The 18951-nt window shown below is 47.7% G+C and overlaps 1 protein-coding gene across 1 annotated transcript; it reads right to left on the bottom strand.

Annotated features, from left to right (window-relative positions):
- Positions 1 to 243: 243 nt before the first annotated feature.
- LOC146019630 (protein Hook homolog 2-like) lies at positions 244 to 17802 on the bottom strand. Its single transcript, XM_083152135.1, has 3 exons — positions 17587 to 17802; positions 1566 to 1725; positions 244 to 923 (listed from the first exon to the last, which is right to left on the bottom strand). The coding sequence occupies exons 2-3, from the start codon at positions 1711 to 1713 to the stop codon at positions 835 to 837; spliced, it is 237 nt and encodes a 78-aa protein (XP_083008261.1). The 5' UTR covers positions 1714 to 1725; positions 17587 to 17802; the 3' UTR covers positions 244 to 834.
- Between the last annotated feature and the right edge of the window lie 1149 nt (positions 17803 to 18951).

The raw sequence follows: 18951 nt of genomic DNA, 5'->3' as shown, positions 1-18951 counted from the left end.
GTGAACGGAGAGCTGGGCAGGACGATCAGGGAGCTGCAAGGAAAGAAAAAAAAAACAATACAAATGAATGGGCACCCAGTGATTGGCTGATTGCTCTCTCAACCAATTGCCGATTCATTTGATTCGGTCCATTAATTAGTATTGGGGTGTTTTTTCCCCTTGCAGTTTCCTGATCCTCCTGCCCAGCTCCCAGTCCCCCCCCCCCCCCCCGCTGCATCTGTGTCCGCTGCCCCGCCTCTCCAATTGCCTGACTCACCAGCGTCCCCTATCCGCTGCCTCTTTGTCCGCCTCTCCCCCTGCAGATCCCCGGGAGTTGCATATGATAAATCGCATTCAAAACATGGCACATCAAGTGCCTAATCGTGTCTGACCCCTCCAGGGGGGGAGCTGCAGGGGAAATCAGGTCCAACTTGGACAAGTTGGACTAATGTATGGGGGCCTTTAGCCTGTGGCCTCCTGCTGCCTCCTCATATCACTATTCTGTTGGGGACTCTGCTCCTTCTACCATACAACTTTTAGCCTCTGGATTCTTGATGCATCCATTCCACTCCTGCTGTTTTACTTTACAAATACAAGACTTCAACAAGTACAGGTTGGCTCAACTCCTGAAATACTCTGTGTTGCTGTGCATAGTCTGATAATCCAACTGGCCTAGAGTCAATCTAGTCTCACTAAATTACAAGTTGTGGCCACACATCAGGCAAGGGATAAATAAGTCATAAAGCAGGTGATCTCTCTGCAATTCCAGGCCTGAGAGCCCCATTCCCTGGACCACTGCTCACCTGAGTACGTCCATCTCATCCCTGAGGGACTGCGCCTCATAAGCCAGCCCGGTTACATCTTGGTTACGCATGTGCAGATCCTGAACCTCCCGATCCAGATCCTGACATCGCTGTCTGTAGTCATCTCTCGCGCTCTCCAGCCTGAAGTAAGCCCAGAAACATCACAAGTTACCTTCTATGCGGCCTCTCACAGAGATCATCCAAAGCCACTGGGGGCACATGGACAGCCATTCATTCTGGACATTTAACCACATAGTCATAGTTTGTTTTTGTTTAGGGAGTGCTCCCCACAGGGCAGGATTTTTGGAGGGGGCTCCCTAAAAAAAAAAAAAACACAGATGAGTGTCCCAAGGCCGGGCAGCGCTTTCTGGAACTTACCCCAGCAACCTGGCTGTGTATGGCGTGACGTTAGCAAGGTCAAGCCGCAAACAGCCAGGAAGGAAGGAGCTGGGGCCGGGCAGCCGCAGACAGGCAGCGGCTGAAGCGGAGCTCATTGCTCAGCTCAGCGGTGCTGCCCAGAGCCAAGGAGGGGGAAAAGACAATGGCAATCCTGGAAGTGTTAGCACTGAAGCATAGCCTGGAAAGCTGCCTGGATTACTACTGAAGGGGTTAATAAAAATATGTTGCAACTGCTATAATCCCTATAATTTACATGTTCCCATATAGGCAGCAAAAACCACCATCAAGCAAGCCCCACATGTACCGGATCGCAAAGCTCCTACAGCCATGCGTAAAGCAAGCGCTGGTCCTCTTGACCGTTAGGCCCCACCCTTCTCCCGTTACCGGTAGTTTCCTCCTGCAGTTGCTCGATCTGACTCTGCAGCAGAAGCAGCTTCTTGCCAAACACTGGTGTCCCCGTGCCCTCTTCCGACTGTTCCTGCTGCTCCTTCAGGTTTCTGTTTTCGCTCATTAGACTCCTCTTCTCTTCCATGAGCACCGACACCTGATGAAGCGAATGAGGGGGGGGGGGGGGATCGGGCAACACAGGAGGGAGAGGAGCAAGGCCCACAGAGTAAGAAGGGTTTATTAAAGAGCACATAAATAAGGGGTTAAGAGGAAAGTGGTAGTAACAAATATGGGATTCCCTACCAAATCCTCAAACAATGGATCGGCCCAAAGACTATGAACATAGTAACCGTGATCTCTGCGGGACATTGTGGCAAGATACAACTCTCAGCAGTGCTGACTGGCCATGTGACAGGATGAAGGTTCCAAGATGCAGCGGGGGGGGGGGGGGGGGGGGGGGGGGATTGAACAGGGAACGTACATGCAGCAATCTGCAGACTTTTCACCCCCATCCCCCCATGCCATGTGTTCCACAGGTTTAGATCCCTACCATACTTAAAGATAATAAAAAAAAGTCTGTGCCTATAGCACAGGTTCTCAAACTTGGTCCTCAGGACCCCCACACAGTGCATGTTTTGCAGGTCTGCTCACAGAATCACAAGTGAAATAATTTGCTCCACCTGTGGATCTCTTAAAACGTGTCAATAAGTAATGATTGCACCTATCGGGTGACCTGTAAAATGTGAACCATGTGGGGTCCCGAGGACCGAGTTTGAGAACCCCTGGCTTATAGGTTCGGACTATGTATATGGCTTTTGTGTAAACTGGTTTCAAACAGTCTGGAATGAATGATGAATGAATCTTTCCTGAGCCCTCCTGACTGGACCATTTAGTAAATGGCCAATGAACTGTGTTTGAAAATGACAGTTGGGATTGGATTGGTTGGTGCTTTATCTCCTTTTGCCTGATCTCCACTTTATCTCTTCTCCAGGCTTAATACATCTGCCCCATTATCGGTTGTCCCCATTAAGCCAAATAGGGCTTCCGGATTACTGAAGCAGCACTAAGCACTAGATAGATATAAGCTACATTGAGCAAATAACTCCTTGTAGGACTGGTGGAAAACATTGGCAATATTAAAGAACACATTTAGGTTTTCTAATAGTTAATTTCATAACTGGTGAAAATAAGTTTTAGAATTTGTAAAGAAAAAAAACAAACAAACAAAAAAAACACCTCATATCAGCTGTCATAATGTAGGTGACCTTTAGAACTATGCTCCATTGTGACATCACAGTTACCGATGACATCACACAGCTGCTGAAGACACAGAGTCTCAGATGTGATATACAGTTCTTACTGGAGGTCACAGTTGCGATTTGTGCAAATTTGTTTTTGCGATAGTGCGAATTTGTTTTTGCGATAGTGCAAATTTGTTTTTTTCTCTAAGAGCCCTAGTCTTGTGACATAACATGGGTCCTATCAAGAGAAAGAAAGCATGGATAAAGAAAGGAAAGAAAATGCAGAGGAGAAGGAAAGTGAGCAGGAAAACAAAGCAGGCAGCGAGACACATGAGAAGAAATTCCTCATTGGTACCAGGTGTACAGAGAGGCTGGAAGAGATTGGTAGCCTTTATGACAAAGAAAAGAGATCAGTTCCTTAAATCATGTCGCAGATGTCCCAGATTTTGGCAAGTGAGAAAAACGAGAAACATGGCCATTGCTGAAGACCCAGGGGAAGGATGCAGCCATTGGGCAGGCCAGACAAACTTACCAGAGGAAAAGAGGTGCGATAAGAAGTTAAGCACTGTAGCTTTGCAAAGAAACTGGAATAGATTTGCTGGTTTTATTAAAGAGAAAAAGAGTCAACTTATAACAGCAATTGGCAGAGGACAACCAGACACCCTACCAGGTCAGCAAACTGCAGAAGGTCAGCAAACTGCAGAAGGTCAGCAAACTGCAGAAGGGCAACAAACTGCAGAAGGTCAGCAAACTGCAGAAGAGAGCGTTACTGTCCCCTTAACAGTGGGAACATTTACTTTCCACTCGCTTCTTGGAAAGGGAGGTTACGGCAAAGTGATGCTCGCCACAGACTCTGTTCATAAGAAAAGAGTAGCAGTTAAGATCCTAAAGAAAAGAGCACTCATTCAAAGTGCAAAGAGGAGAGCATCACTGGAACGGGAGTACATTATGACCGAGTGTCGGGTACTTCAAGTGGCACATGAGAGTCCTTTCCTGACCCGTGGATACGCAGCCTTCCAAACAAACAGCTATCTTTATTATGTAATGGAACTGGTTGGCGGAGGGGACCTCTTCGATTTTGGGGTCACGAACATGCTGAACCCATTGGCAATAAAATTTATTGCCACAGAACTGGTCTGTGGATTGCAGTTCCTGCACTCCAGAGGAATAATCCACAGAGACCTAAAAGCTGAGAACATTTTGCTGACAAAGAGTGGACATGTAAAGATCACAGACTTTGGTCTGGCCACGTTGAATGTATATGGAGAAACCAAGGACAGTATGATTGTTGGGACACGTGGCTATAAGGCTCCAGAAGTTTTATTAGGTGCACCATTTAGTGCAGGCGTGGACTGGTTTGCATTCGGTGTGATATTATATATGCTCACCCTACGAATGCACCCTTTTCCTGGAAAGGATAAGGAAGAGATCATGAGAAATACCCTTAAGAAAGAACCGTCATACGCAGGTATTACTGATCCCGCAACAAAGGACATTATATCCCAACTCCTGTGCAAGGACCAGACCCTCCGGCTCGGGGTAAACGGCAACGTGCGAGAACACCCCTACTTCTCTTCAGTTGCATGGCAAAACATAGAGACTGGAAAAACAGCGTCTCCACTCAAACGGCACATGTGCAAGGCACATGTGCATGGTACAGATCAACAATGTCCCGTGTCTTACAGCGAAGCCTACAAAGAACCGATTCCTGCCATGGACCAAAGCCTCTTTGACGACATTCAATTTGTGTGCCCTAAATGGGGTAAAAGCTATCATAACGTGAAAAGCTATCATAACGTGCCAATGGAGCTAGATACCATATCATCAGTTAATGGCGAACTGCACGACAAAGAATAGACACCTGTTGCACCTGCTGCCTGCTCCGTCCTCGGCTACTTCTCCGGAGATGTACCGTGTTCCACCTGTCCGGTACAGTTCTGCTAACCGACTCTAAGCAGTCACGACTTTCCTTGTCTGTAGTTTGGTCTGAACTACAATGTCATCTGGGGATTAGGGCTACTGGCGACACCCCACAAAAAAAACGACACTGGGCAGCCACCTCATGGGTGTGTTGGAAGAGCTGTTAATTATTTTTGAAAGGTTTATAGTTATAGTTACACCCATCTCATTGATAAGAATTAAGCTGGGTACACCCTAGTTCCTGCCTCAGCGGAGCTTACAATTTTTTTTTTGTTGGGGGGGGGGGCTATTTAACCACTTTACCGCTCTAGACCAGCATCGTCTGGAAAGTGGAGAAATGTTTAGCTTCATTCAGAGCTATAAATGATAACTATGCAGCTGGAAAAATCCCCCACATTCCCCATGCAGGCCGTTATATTCAATCTTCTAAACATACCAGGTAAGGAATATATGGCTAGGAAAAAACATTTGGTATCCCAATTGCACACTGAGTGAAACATAACTTCATATGTTTCACTCAGTGTGCAATTGGGATTCCAAATGTTTTTTCCTAGACAGAATTGCCCCTCCCTTTTGGCACCTGAGTGACACACCTCTGATTGAGCAGCTTACCAACAAAAGTGTTAAGGAATATATGGCTGCCATAATACATACTTCCAAAACATTTAACAAGATCTGGTCTCCATGCCGACTTCTCAAAACACCCCCCCCCCCCTCCCACACACTCTTTCCTTATGTCTTCTCCTTCTCGACCTACTCTTGGTTCTATTGCCTTTGACGGTTCGCCGCACGGTCATTGTGAGAATTTTTCCCCTTATCTTTAAGTCTAATAAAACTGGATCTGACTTATTGTGATATTACTGCTACTGTATTTTGTTGTGTTGTGTCGAATTTTATGGCGATTCATTTAATACATTGTATTAAAGAAAAAAAAAACACACCTACATACCTATAAACGTAACCGACATGAAAGGTGGCCCCTCTGAGCTTTGGGCCCCATAGCAGCTGCACCCCCTGCCCCTATAGTAGCTACGCCCTTGTTTAGAACACATGGAACTGACAGGGAAGGGGTCCCCTCTTAGCTTTGGGCCCCATAGCAGCTGCACCCCCTGCCGCAATAGTAGCTACGCCCTTGTATAGAACACATGGAACTGACAGGGAAGGTGGCCTCTTTTCAGTTCTGTTACCCTTCTAGTACATAGAGTGTCTGTTTGGCTCTTAGTCTACCTGCTACCACTATTCCCCACTCATATCACTACTATGTGCTGCTGGGTACCCTGGTCCTTCTGATGTAACTGTGCACCGGATCCGAGTCGGGCCGGCTGCACATAACACTTTCTAAAACTTATGTGCAGCCTCTGGGCGGGGGGACACTGCAAGGGCAGTGACAAGCAGGCAGCGAACACAGCGGTAGCGGGCAGGGGACGCCTGTGAACGGAGAGATGGGCAGGACGATCAGGGAGCTGCAAGGAAAGAAAAAAAACAATACAAATGAATGGGCAGCCAGTGATTGGCTGATTGCTCTCTCAACCAATTGCCGATTCATTTGATTCGGTCCATTAATTTTTGGGGTGTTTTTTCCCCTTGCAGTTTCCTGATCCTCCTGCCCAGCTCCCAGTCCCCCCCCCCCCCGGCATCCCCCACCCGCTGCATCTGTGTCCGCTGCCCCGCCTCTCCAATTGCCTGACTCACCAGCGTCCCCTATCCGCTGCCTCTTTGTCCGCCTCTCCCCCTGCAGCTCCCCGGGAGTTGCATATGATAAATTGCATTCAAAACATGGCACATCAAGTGCCTAATCATGTTTGACCCCTTCAGGGGGGGAGCTGCAGGGGAAATCAGGTCCAACTTGGACAAGTTGGACTAATGTATGGGGGCCTTTAGCCTGTGGCTTCCTGCTGCCTCCTCATATCACTACTCTGTTGGGGACTCTGCTCCTTCTACCATACAACTTTTAGCCTCTGGATTCTTGATGCATCCATTCCACTCCTGCTGTTTTACTTTACAAATACAAGACTTCAACAAGTACAGCTGGCTCAACTCCTGAAATACTCTGTGTTGCTGTGCATAGTCTGATAATCCAACTGGCCTAGAGTCAATCTAGTCTCACTAAATTACAAGTTGTGGCCACACATCAGGCAAGGGATAAATAAGTCATAAAGCAGGTGATCTCTCTGCAATTCCAGGCCTGAGAGCCCCATTCCCTGGACCACTGCTCACCTGAGTACGTCCATCTCATCCCTGAGGGACTGCGCCTCATAAGCCAGCCCGGTTACATCTTGGTTACGCATGTGCAGATCCTGAACCTCCCGATCCAGATCCTGACATCGCTGTCTGTAGTCATCTCTCGCGCTCTCCAGCCTGAAGTAAGCCCAGAAACATCACAAGTTACCTTCTATGCGGCCTCTCACAGAGATCATCCAAAGCCACTGGGGGCACATGGACAGCCATTCATTCTGGACATTTAACCACATAGTCATAGTTTGTTTTTGTTTAGGGAGTGCTCCCCACAGGGCAGGATTTTTGGAGGGGGCTCCCTAAAAAAAAAAAACACAGATGAGTGTCCCAAGGCCGGGCAGCGCTTTCTGGAACTTACCCCAGCAACCTGGCTGTGTATGGCGTGACGTTAGCAAGGTCAAGCCGCAAACAGCCAGGAAGGAAGGAGCTGGGGCCGGGCAGCCGCAGCCAGGCAGCGGTTGAAGCGGAGCTCATTGCTCAGCTCAGCGGTGCTGCCCAGAGCCAAGGATGGGGAAAAGACAGTGGCAATCCTGGAAGTGTTAGCACTGAAGCATAGCCTGGAAAGCTGCCTGGATCACCACTGAAGGGGTTAATAAAAATATGTTGCAACTGCTATAATCCCTATAATTTACATGTTCCCATATAGGCAGCAAAAACCGCCATCAAGCAAGCCCCACATGTACAGGATCGCAAAGCTCCTACAGCCATGCGTAAAGCAATCGCTGGTCCTCTTGACCGTTAGGCCCCACCCTTCTCCCGTTACCGGTAGTTCCCTCCTGCTGTTGCTCGATCTGACTCTGCAGCAGAAGCAGCTTCTTGCCAAACACTGGTGTCCCCGTGCCCTCTTCCGACTGTTCCTGCTGCTCCTTCAGGTTTCTGTTTTCGCTCATTAGACTCCTTCCTCTTCTCTTCCATGAGCACCGACACCTGATGAAGCGAATGAGGGGGGGGGGGGGGGGGGGGGGGGGATCGGGCAACACAGGAGGGAGAGGAGCAAGGCCCACAGAGTAAGAAGGGTTTATAAAGAGCACATAAATAAGGGGTTAAGGGGAAAGTGGTAGTAACAAATATGGGGTTCCCTACCAAATCCTCAAACAATGGATCGGCCCAAAGACTATGAACATAGTAACTGTGATCTCTGCAGGACATTGTGGCAAGATACAACTCTCAGCAGTGCTGACTGGCCATGTGACAGGATGAAGGTTCCAAGATGCAGCGGGGGGGGGGGGATTGAACAGGGAACGTACATGCAGCAATCTGCAGACTCTTCACCCCCATCCCATGTGTTCCACAGGTTTAGATCCCTACCATACTTAAAGATAATAAAAAAAAGTCTGTGCCTATAGCACAGGTTCTCAAACTTGGTCCTCAGGACCCCCACACAGTGCATGTTTTGCAGGTCTCCTCACAGAATCACAAGTGAAATAATTTGCTCCACCTGTGGATCTCGTAAAACGTGTCAATAAGTAATGATTGCACCTATCGGGTGACCTGTAAAATGTGAACCATGTGGGGTCCCGAGGACCGAGTTTGAGAACCCCTGGCTTATAGGTTCGGACTATGTATATGGCTTTTATGTAAACTGGTTTCAAACAGTCTGAAATGAATGATGAATGAATCTTTCCTGAGCCCTCCTGACTGGATCATTTAGTAAAAGGCAGAATGACACAGGCTGGTTACACAGATAAGAATACACAGGCAAGGCACGTTTCAGCATCACACCCCCCCCCCCCCCCCCCCAACACAGCGCTGCAGGGGGTGATGCTCAGGGTTAGGTGGCGGCTGGTAGCTGTGGCAGACATGCAGGAGGTTATAGTTAGGTTGCAGGGTACTCTTTACCTAGAACGGCGCCCGCGATCAGAATCGCGGGCGTCGGGGGTAAAAAATCGCGGTCATCGCGGGCATCGCGGGTAAATCGCGGGTACATCAAAATCGTGTACCCGCGATGACCGCGATTTTCCCATAGGGAACAATGTTAAAAAGCCTAATTGACAGCGATTTTAATGTAAAATGCCTCAATGCCCGCGATTTTCCCATAGGAATCAATGTTAAATGGGCTACAGAGCCCAAATAGACCCAATTAACCCTTAAATGTCACCCCAATTTTTTTACGCCACCCCACGATCCACGCCAACCCGAAGCGTGGCGAGCGCAGCGAGCCCGCGAGGGGCGGCGGTACGCGTCCTCCGACCTTTTCATGCCCTACTATCCACGTCGGCGTGGAGTTGAGAATAGAATAGTGTGGCGAGCGCAGCGAGCCACCGAGCCCGAAGCGTGGCGAGCGCAGCGAGCCCCGCGAGGGGACGCGGATACCTTCACAGGTAAACGCGTCCCTTCGCGGGCTTCACAGGTGTCGGCATCGCCACGGACACCTGTGAAGTCCGCGAGGGGACGCGTATAACTGTGAAGGTATCCGCGTCCCCTCGCGGGGCTCGCTGCGCTCGCCACGCTTCGGGCTCGGTGGCTCGCTGCGCTCGCCACACTATTCTATTCTCAACTCCACGCCGACGTGGATAGTAGGGCATGAAAAGGTCGGAGGACGCGTACCGCCGCCCCTCGCGGGCTCGCTGCGCTCGCCACGCTTCGGGTTGGCGTGGATCGTGGGGTGGCGTCAAAAAATTGGGGTGACATTTAAGGGTTAATTGAGCCTATTTGGGCTCTGTAGCCCATTTAACATTGATTCCTATGGGAAAATCGCGGGCATTGAGGCATTGAATGCAAAATCGCGGTCAATCTGGCTTTTTAACATTGTTCCCTATGGGAAAATCGCGGTGATCGCGGGCATCGCGTCGCGGCCGTTTATGTACTGCCCGCGATCCCGCGATCACCCCGATGGGCGCCGTTCTAGGTAAAGAGTACCGGTTGCAGGAACAAGGCAGGGATTATACTCACCCACATCTCCGGAGAGGCCAAACCAACCTCAGCTTAAAACCTTTTTAGAGGGTGAAATCACTCAATGAAGTGGGAGATTTAGAAGCCCGATCACCACAGGACAGACACCACACTGGGCGATTTCTGTACAATATACGGGTATTTACACTACCAATACTCGCCATTATTGGCAGGACTGGTCTTTATTAGAGATAGAAATCCCAGTATGAGTGCAGCAGAGAATCACTGATGATGGCAGATGTCGGACTGCGAGCCGGATATATACTGGGCGACATTTATAAACAGCGGTAAAGACGGCCAACCAACCAGATTTGTATTTCCTTCATGGGGGACCCGGTCTGCCTTCCTAAGAATTATACATGGATTCTTCACATTTGCACTGCTTCTATCTAAAGCAGGCATGTCCAAACTAATGCCCCCCAGTTGTTGTGAAACTACAAGTCCCATCATGCTATTAGGGAATGCTAAAACCATGGCAAGGCATGCTGGGATGTGTAGTTTCACAACAGCTGGAGGACCATAGTATGGCCATGCCTGATCTAAAGTGACTATGGGGCCGATTCAGGCTTCCGCCTGAAGGTAGTGAGCGAAGATTAGTCGCTCGCACCATGGGGGTGTTTTCTGGGGATCCCCCGGGTGTTGGAATACTCGTTTCCTGTGCTCAGACCCTAAAAATACAGGCTGGATTCACCATCCTCTTTTTCTTGCCATTTGTGGATACTTGAAGTGATAAAGTGTCTAGTACTTTATCACCGGCCAAGCCGCTCCTGTCAAGTTACAGACTAGGGTGGATGTATGAAGCATAAGGGAGGAGAAGTGATAAAATGCCTGGTCCTTTATAACTGGCCCATCAGCTCCTGGCTGTCCCTTTTTAAACCCAGCCTGTAACTTAACAGTCAGGAGCTGATTGGTCAGTGATCAAGTACCAGAATCTTTATCACTTCACCAAGCTTAATAAATCTCGCCCTCGGTAACCAATCTACATTTTAAGAAAATATTTTTATAACGTGTATGGTCTTTAAAAACACTGTTCGGTACTTGTGGAGTATCACGGCTCCCACGATGGCCATCGCACATGAAAAAATCGCATTGCATCGCATGCGATCGCATGCGTTTTTTAACAGAAAAGCATCCAAATGCATTGAAATTAGTATCAAACATCATTTTTGAGGCTGTACCACACCCACTATCAACGCGAACCCGAAGCGTGGCGAGCGCAGCGAGCCCGTGAGGGGCGGCAGTACACGTCCTACGACCTTTTCATACCCCCACTATCCATGTCGGCGTGGAGTTGAGAATAGAAAGTGTGGCGAGTGCAGCAAGCCACCGAGCCCGAAGCGTGGCAAGCGCATTGAGCCCCGCAAGGGGACACAGATACCTTCACAGGTATATGCGTCCCCTCGCGGGCTTCACAGGTGTCCGCGTCCCCTCGCCACGCTTCCGTTAAAACGGCAAAAATCGCATCCCATCGCATGCCACTATATATGGCATGCAATGGCATGCGATGGGAGCCGTGATAATCCACAAGTACCCACTGTTCTTATACTAATTTGCCCTAATGTGTTGGGTGAATTTCTGGTGAGAGGGTAGGTACTTGTGCCATATGGGATTACATCCTCATTGCCAAGGGGGAATACATGCTCGTGGTAACTGGGGGACAGCCGCCACCAGGCAGAAGTGATAGCTATTGACAGCTGGAAAAAGAGAGCGGGGCCTCCCTGCTGTATTCGGAGCACTGCAGGTCCCGGCTATTTGAAATAATACCCCTTTCACACCAGAAAATACCCAGGAATATGGTCTCAGGATCATGCAGGGACATTCCCGAGCTGGCCCCTTTTACACCAGCCTAGTCCCTGCATTTTCTAGTATGAAGGGGACCTACCCCCCCCCCCCCCCTTTTAACCAGCTATATAATTTAACCAGATATATCTTTGGAACCAACTGCCCCATTTATATGAGAGGTATTGAAGGACCAGCGATTTGGGTTCGAATGAGATCAACTTTGAGCTTCTGTGATGCCAGGTGATGAACTGGCAGCCTTCAGAACTGGATGGGGGTGGCTGAATTAGCGGGTACCAAGTTATCCTATGGGGAAAACGTTCCAGGTTTGCCCGGCGGTATCTCCGGTTTACAGGGGGCTAGCAACGCGAGGCTGGGCTCATTGGAAAGCCCCAGTCCTCTTCTACAAAGGAGGCCTATTTGGAGAGTGGCTTTGCATGCATGCAAAAAAATTAAAAAGTATATATGTACTCTAAAAATCGCTTCAATGCAATTGCATAGGAATAAAAATAAAAATCTGCAGAAGATATTTACCAAGTCCCAATTGGATGGTGTGGTTGTTGGGGTAGAACCGATATTTAAAGTCCTATCTAGATAGGAGTACAATAATCGACAGCAAAAATAAACAGAGAGAGAGTGGTAAAAATAAAAGTAAGGATGGAAAGATTGGTAAAGTATGCTTCATCTCAAAATACAATGTGGCGGCTAACAAGATTTCAAATGTATTCAAATAGATTTCAATAACTATAGATTGCTTAGTACGGATCCTATCCTTATGAGCAATTTAGAAAAAGAGCCAACTATTATTTTCAAACGAGCACGCAAGTTAAAAAATATACTAACACCATGTTTCTTCAAATCAGACACTAAAAAGGTAGGAGTACAAAGTACAATCGTGGGCCCCAAAATAGTAGGATTCCCTAGATGCAACCATACACAGTGCATACAAGCACGTAATTAACAAGACATAAAACATTACATCCACAAATCTAGAAAAAACGTTCAATATAGAATCATTTATAAACTGCACCACCAATTACGTAATATATCTACTCATATGCTCTTGCAATATGTACTATGTAGGCCGCACTATTCGACCACTCAAGGTTAGAGTGTTGGAGCATAGGAGATATATCCTAAAGAAATGTACAAACCACAGTGTCCCCCGCCACTTCGCGGAGACTCACAATAGTGACCCCTCTAACCTAAGAGTCGTGGGCTTAGAACATATAGTTACAACAAGCCGTGCAGGAGATCGGTCCAGGAATATGTGCCGACAGGAAGCGGCATGGATACTGAAGCTGCAGACACAAACCCCATGGCCTAAACGAAACTATAGACCTTGAATTTATTTGAACCCTGCCCTCCTGATGTCTGACATCTCTCAGTAGGGTATCCGGACTATTTGTCTACAACAAGAAGATAGACAGCCATTAGGTCGACACCATTAGTTTGACAACTCAATAGGTCGACATGCTTTTAGGTCGACATACCATTAGGTCGACATGTCAATAGGTCGACATGCCATTAGGTTGACACTGCCATTAGGTCGACACTGCCTAGGTCGGCAGTCAAAAGGTCGACATGGTTTTTTTCACAGTTTTTTGAGCCGACATGTGCCGACAGGCGGAATTTCATGCCCTACCATCCACTAGGGCGTGGAGTTAGATTAGCGAGCGATGCGAGGGGCTGCGGTTCACTTCAAACTGTGTCCATGTCAGCTGTGTCGACATTTGGGTAAAAAAACTGTGAAAAAAAAACATGTCGACCTTTTAACTGTCGACCTAGACACTGTCGACCTAATGGCACATCGACCTATTGACATGTCGACCTATTGATATGTCGACCTAAAAGCATGTCGACCTATTGAGTTGTCGAACTAATGGTGTCGACCTAATGGCTGTCTATCTTCTTGTTGTAGACAAATGGCCCCGCATCTCTCAGTAGACCAGTCCTTCTCTGGTATCTATGAATAGTCCTCTAGGTAGTGCGCGACATGTGCCCCTAACAATTGGGCCCATGCCAGGCACCCAGAAAAAACATTAGATGTACTTTCCTTCCTCTCTTCTTCTCCCCTCTCCCTGTATTTATGCAGCAGTATTATTCTTACTTTTTTTTTTTTATATAAATCTTTATATTTTTTATGTATATTTTTATATCATTACTGTATTTTTATTTTATTTCATTATGATCAATATTATTACTGATTATTTCTAGTATAAAGGTGCCCATAGACGGTCCGTTCCCGGACCGTCCGTTCTGTACTATGAGATGCGCGCTCCCGCGCATCTCATCGTACGGTACAAAAAGTATTTGCTGCACATACTTTTTGTACTAGCTACACATCGCATCGGATGGCATTGCATGCACACTGCATGCACAAGGCATGCAATGCGATGCGATGTGTGCTAATTAAGTGCCGAACGGATCCGTTAAACGGACCGTCTATGGGCACCTTTAGTTTCATTGTTATTATGCTGTCAGGCCTTTTTGCTATTTCTGTATCATCTCCCACCGAGCATCCGTTTGGATAGCACTCTCTATGACTTCTCATAAACGAGTGGATATATACCTTTAAATTGTTTAAATACTTGTACAGTTTTCCTTCTCTCCCAAAGATCTAAGCCGTCCTGCCGCATAGACACTTATACTGCTTTCACATTGCAGAAATGGGTAATGACACAGTATTCTTAAATGGGACTTTAAAACGGGTCTGAGCCTTGAGACCTTTCACATTGCAGGTGAAAAACGTTTTAAAAATCATTTAATACCATTCAAACATTCAACCCGTTTAACCCCCAAGGGACACGTTTCAAGCCATTGAAATAGAGCTGTTCAAACTGCCAAAAAAACGGCTTTGAACCGTGTAGGACTTTAACTGGTAAATCAACTTTGGCACTTTCACATTGCAGCCTCAAACGTTTTAAAATGGAAAAAAAAACGGCAATATACCGTTTTAAAAGTGCGATGTGAAAGGGGTATTAGACTAGGATCTACCCTTAGATTAAGGACAATTGCTATATATATACTCCGCTGTCAAGTGGATATAGACACTGAATATTTGTGTCTACCATTCTTATGTCGACAAGTGAAGGTCCCTTTAAGATTAAAACCTCTGAAATAGAAATCTTCCCACCAGAATCAAACTGATATGGGTCTGACACGTACAGAGTGTTAGAACACACCTACACATTTATATTTGACAACGACTAAACGTACTAAATACATTATATATCATACATATGACATATACTCATATCCTGTGGTGATTCCTACTAAACTAAATCTATATACAAAAATTAAATCTATATACAAAAATAAAATATCAAATTGAACGTTAGTCTGTCAGTGCAACATTATGCGTGTACATATATATTTTTATTGCACTGTGATATAAGAATTGCGATATGTCACCGTTGCTTTCCATACTAAATGAAAGACAGAGTTTTAGAGCCAATGAAACAATGGACTATAGTAATGAGACATACACCTGCATATAATCACCTAACAGGTATAAGACCATCCCCCAGCATGGAACTCCTCATTCCTGAATTGAAAAAGCTGCCTGAGCGCGGCGAAACGCGTTTTCGTGAGGAGTACTATTTGGTCACTGCAGCTAAAGGATCTATGGGAAACACCAGTGTCACCCGACCGGCATTATTCACCGGTCCTTGGTCACATCTTCCATCGAGAACTTGATCCCTGCTACGGATATCCCCAGCTACTACAGCGCATCTCCACACAGCATGCCGCATACACGGAGGACTGTGCGCCCACGCCTGTACATGAGAGCCGAGCACTAGCTCACTGCACTAAGGAGGTGCAATCACAGGAGACGGTGTATCCTCATCTGCAAGCGGCGGGTCGGCCGGAGCAGCAACTGCTTAAAATTGGACACCACAAAGCACCTTACCTGATGTACCTACCTATCTTGTGAGAGACAGTGCCATTCGATTTACAGCCCATACGCCACCATTCATTGTTGGGCTTTCCACACAGAGCGACGAGTAAGTGATCTGCTTGCCCCTGTTTGATCCATTTGGGGATTTATCCAATATTGCATATATTACTACTTGTTCTCTTGGAAAGATCTTGACCACCTGTGGGACTTTAATTATCGGTTCTACCCCAACAACCACACCATCCAATTGGGACTTGGTAAATATCTGCTGCAGATTTTTATTCCTATGCAATTGCATTAAAGCGATTTTTAGAGTACATATATACTTTTTAATTTTTTGCATGCATGCAAAGCTATTGTTAATGTGTTTTTTGTGATATAGGTTATGTGTATTGTTGAATAAACCATTTTAGTGTACAGAAGGCGCCCACTGCTTCTCTTTTCTGTAAAGCTTCTTCTGTTGAGGGCGGCATCCCTATACCAGAGGGCAGCATTCTGTACAATACACAGCACACTTGTCCCTAGCGCTCAAAAGAACCTACTCGATTTTTCTCTATTTGGAGAGTGGGCCTGGAGCTTTAGCTCCATCAGGCCCATTGTTAATCCGGCCCTGCGCTTAGTTAGGAGCAGTCTCTGCACTCCGTCTTTGTTGAGCCGTTGCGCGGAATGTTCTGGGAACAGCCATGGTTCTGGTCAGAGAGCCACAACAGTCTGTAAGAATAATACAGAGAAATAAATGAGATTTGATTGTCCGCCAACGTTTGGGAGGGAGATTAAATCCTAGGAAGGGGGGGTGGGAGATTTATTTTGCTGTAAGACGCACGCACATGCACAGCTTAGAACCGGTATTTACACAACGAGCCAAGAAGACGTTAACTTGTAGAAATTATTGACGGCGGGATCCAGCTATCATATTTCTGCAGTACAGGATCATTTTTCTCTGACCTTTGCCTGATTTGTTTGTGCTGCAGGGTGGCGCACGCGGCTCAGCGGCTCTGCAGACCTGTCATCTTGGAGTTCCAGTGAGTGACACACAGTTTAATACCATGTTTAACTGTCACCTAGGAGCCAAGCTTATCACATTGTACGCTCCACTCGCAAGGAAAAACTGCAGACAATTGGCGCTCTTAATAAGAAACCAATGGGAATGCAGCCTTTGCACTCCGAGAAGTGACAGCAAAGGTTTGGGGAATGCATTGGGCGAGAGTAATGCTGCGCCAATAATGGGTGCCAAAAGCCATCAGCACCGGTCATGGCACTTACACCTTGCCCGTGTTTGGTGTAGGAGATGCCGATGAAAATGGCGGACGCTATGCATGTGCAGGACAATAGGTCACAATACTGTGTACATGCCCATGGAGCGTCCTAGGGAGGTCTCTCCTGTGTACACCCATTAATGCCCACTCAGCCCCAGAAGAGGATGTGCATGAGAAGAATCTCTCGGAAGCAGTGGCATTGCAATAGCCCCCGCAGCATACTTGCCTACTTTTGAAAACCAGTTTCAGGGAGACTCCTATAGCATATCTCACAACTTTCCGCGGTTTTCGGGGGACATTCCTGCGTCCCTCCCGCGGCCGGCAGTGTCCCGCGGCGAGGGGGGGGAGTATTGCCCCTCTTGGCTGGTGAGCAGCGGTGAATAAACGCTGTGCACATAAGCACAGCGTCTATTCCCGCAGCCAGGGGGCTGGGGGCATGGCTAGAGGTTCACAGAGCCCCTGGGTCATGCCCCCATAGCATCAAAACGGGGGCGTGGCCTCGCGGGTGACCCGTTAGTATAGGCCACGCCCCCAACGTTTTCCTGCGCGCAGTCCCCTGTCCCTCCTCCGACTCCCAAGAAGTTGGGATGTATGTTATACACAGCCCCCATATTACAATATACACAGCAACCCCACACACACATTGCACAATTACTCCCCCATATGACATTATATACAACTCCCTGATACTATAATACATTATAAACATCCCCACACACACACACACACACACACACACACAGTTTCTCTCCCATATATAACAGCCCACACTCCCCAGTACACACAGCACTCACCTGGCTGTGTTGAACCGTGTGTGTGATGGGAGCAGGCAGTGTGGTGAGGGGGCAGCCGGTGACAGGAACAGGCAGACCCGCAGGAGTAGGGCTGAGGCACGGAGTGTGGTGGGCGGAGCCAACTCCGGAAGCTCTGGCTGCTGCTATGGTGACTCTCCTGCAGTGCTCCTCCCGACTTCCTGACAGCAGCTCGGCCACTCATATCACCGCGGTGGCCGGCAGTTAGTTATGTTGCCGCGCAAGCCCCGCCCCCTACGTTTCCGGACGCGCGGGAGGGTAGGCATGTATTAGGGATGGACATCGGAAGCCAACCATCAAATGATGGCAGTGCTTCCACCATTGAAACTTTCGATGCGATGGTAACTAACCATCGAATCAAAAGTATTCGATGGTGAAAACTAGTTATATGACTAGTGCATGCGCAAAAGCCTGTATTGCCATTTGTAAGGTAGTAATTGAGTTTGGTGGCAGGGCCCAGGCTCTGAGCAACATATTACTTTATCATTGGACATTGTGTGTATAATATACATATATAATATTAACACAATGCCCAATGATGAAGTAGTATAATAATTTTGTACACATTATTAACACTTTAACAGCAAGTAATCAAAATGTAATAAAATTAGATAAATTGTAAACTAACTCGGGCTGGCTCTACCATTAGGCAGCTGCCTAGGGTGCCAGGATCTGTGGGGGCACCACTATAATGCTACACACTAGGCGATTCTAGCTTCCATCGTCAGCTATATGGTCGCTCAGTGACCATATTGCCGGTGATACCTAGCGACCTTCGCCGTGTGTGCGCTCCCACCGCAGCCCAGCGACGGTCGCTGGTCGCAGGAACTTGCTAGAATCACTGGTCCCCAGTAAAATACTGATAACCAGCAATTCGGTCACTGAGCGACCAATCGCTAGCGACAAGGTCACGTAATATAAAAAATAGTTCACTATATATAAAAACAGTTAAGGTGCCCCTACACTGAGGCGATTTGGTCCGATTGTGGCCAATTGCGACCAATCGACCCCTTAAATCGGACCAAATCGCCTCTCCCTGACATGCTGTTGGGTCCCGTGCGCATCGGACCCGACCAGGTGCTCAGACCGGCAGGCAGCCACCCGTTCCTCCTGGCGGTGAGGCGGGTGGGAAGCAGGGATGCATGCAATCTATCACAACGGATCGCATGCGTTCCTGCCGCCGGGAAGGTCCCTGCAGCCTGCAGGCTGTCCTGTGTCCGTACACTGCTGCGAGACGTCACAACAGCGTATGGGCACCTTTATCTTGGTTCATTCCACTGGTACCCCAGGACTGTGTATATTGTTCCTCACTATCTCACTATATTCACAGAAACAGACAATCTCTGA

Source organism: Crinia signifera, chromosome 7, assembly GCF_055691185.1.
Source record: "Crinia signifera chromosome 7, ASM5569118v1, whole genome shotgun sequence".
Classification (NCBI taxonomy): Eukaryota; Metazoa; Chordata; class Amphibia; order Anura; family Myobatrachidae; genus Crinia; species Crinia signifera.
Note: the sequence above shows the minus strand (reverse complement) of the source record. Positions and strands in the feature narration are given on the sequence as shown.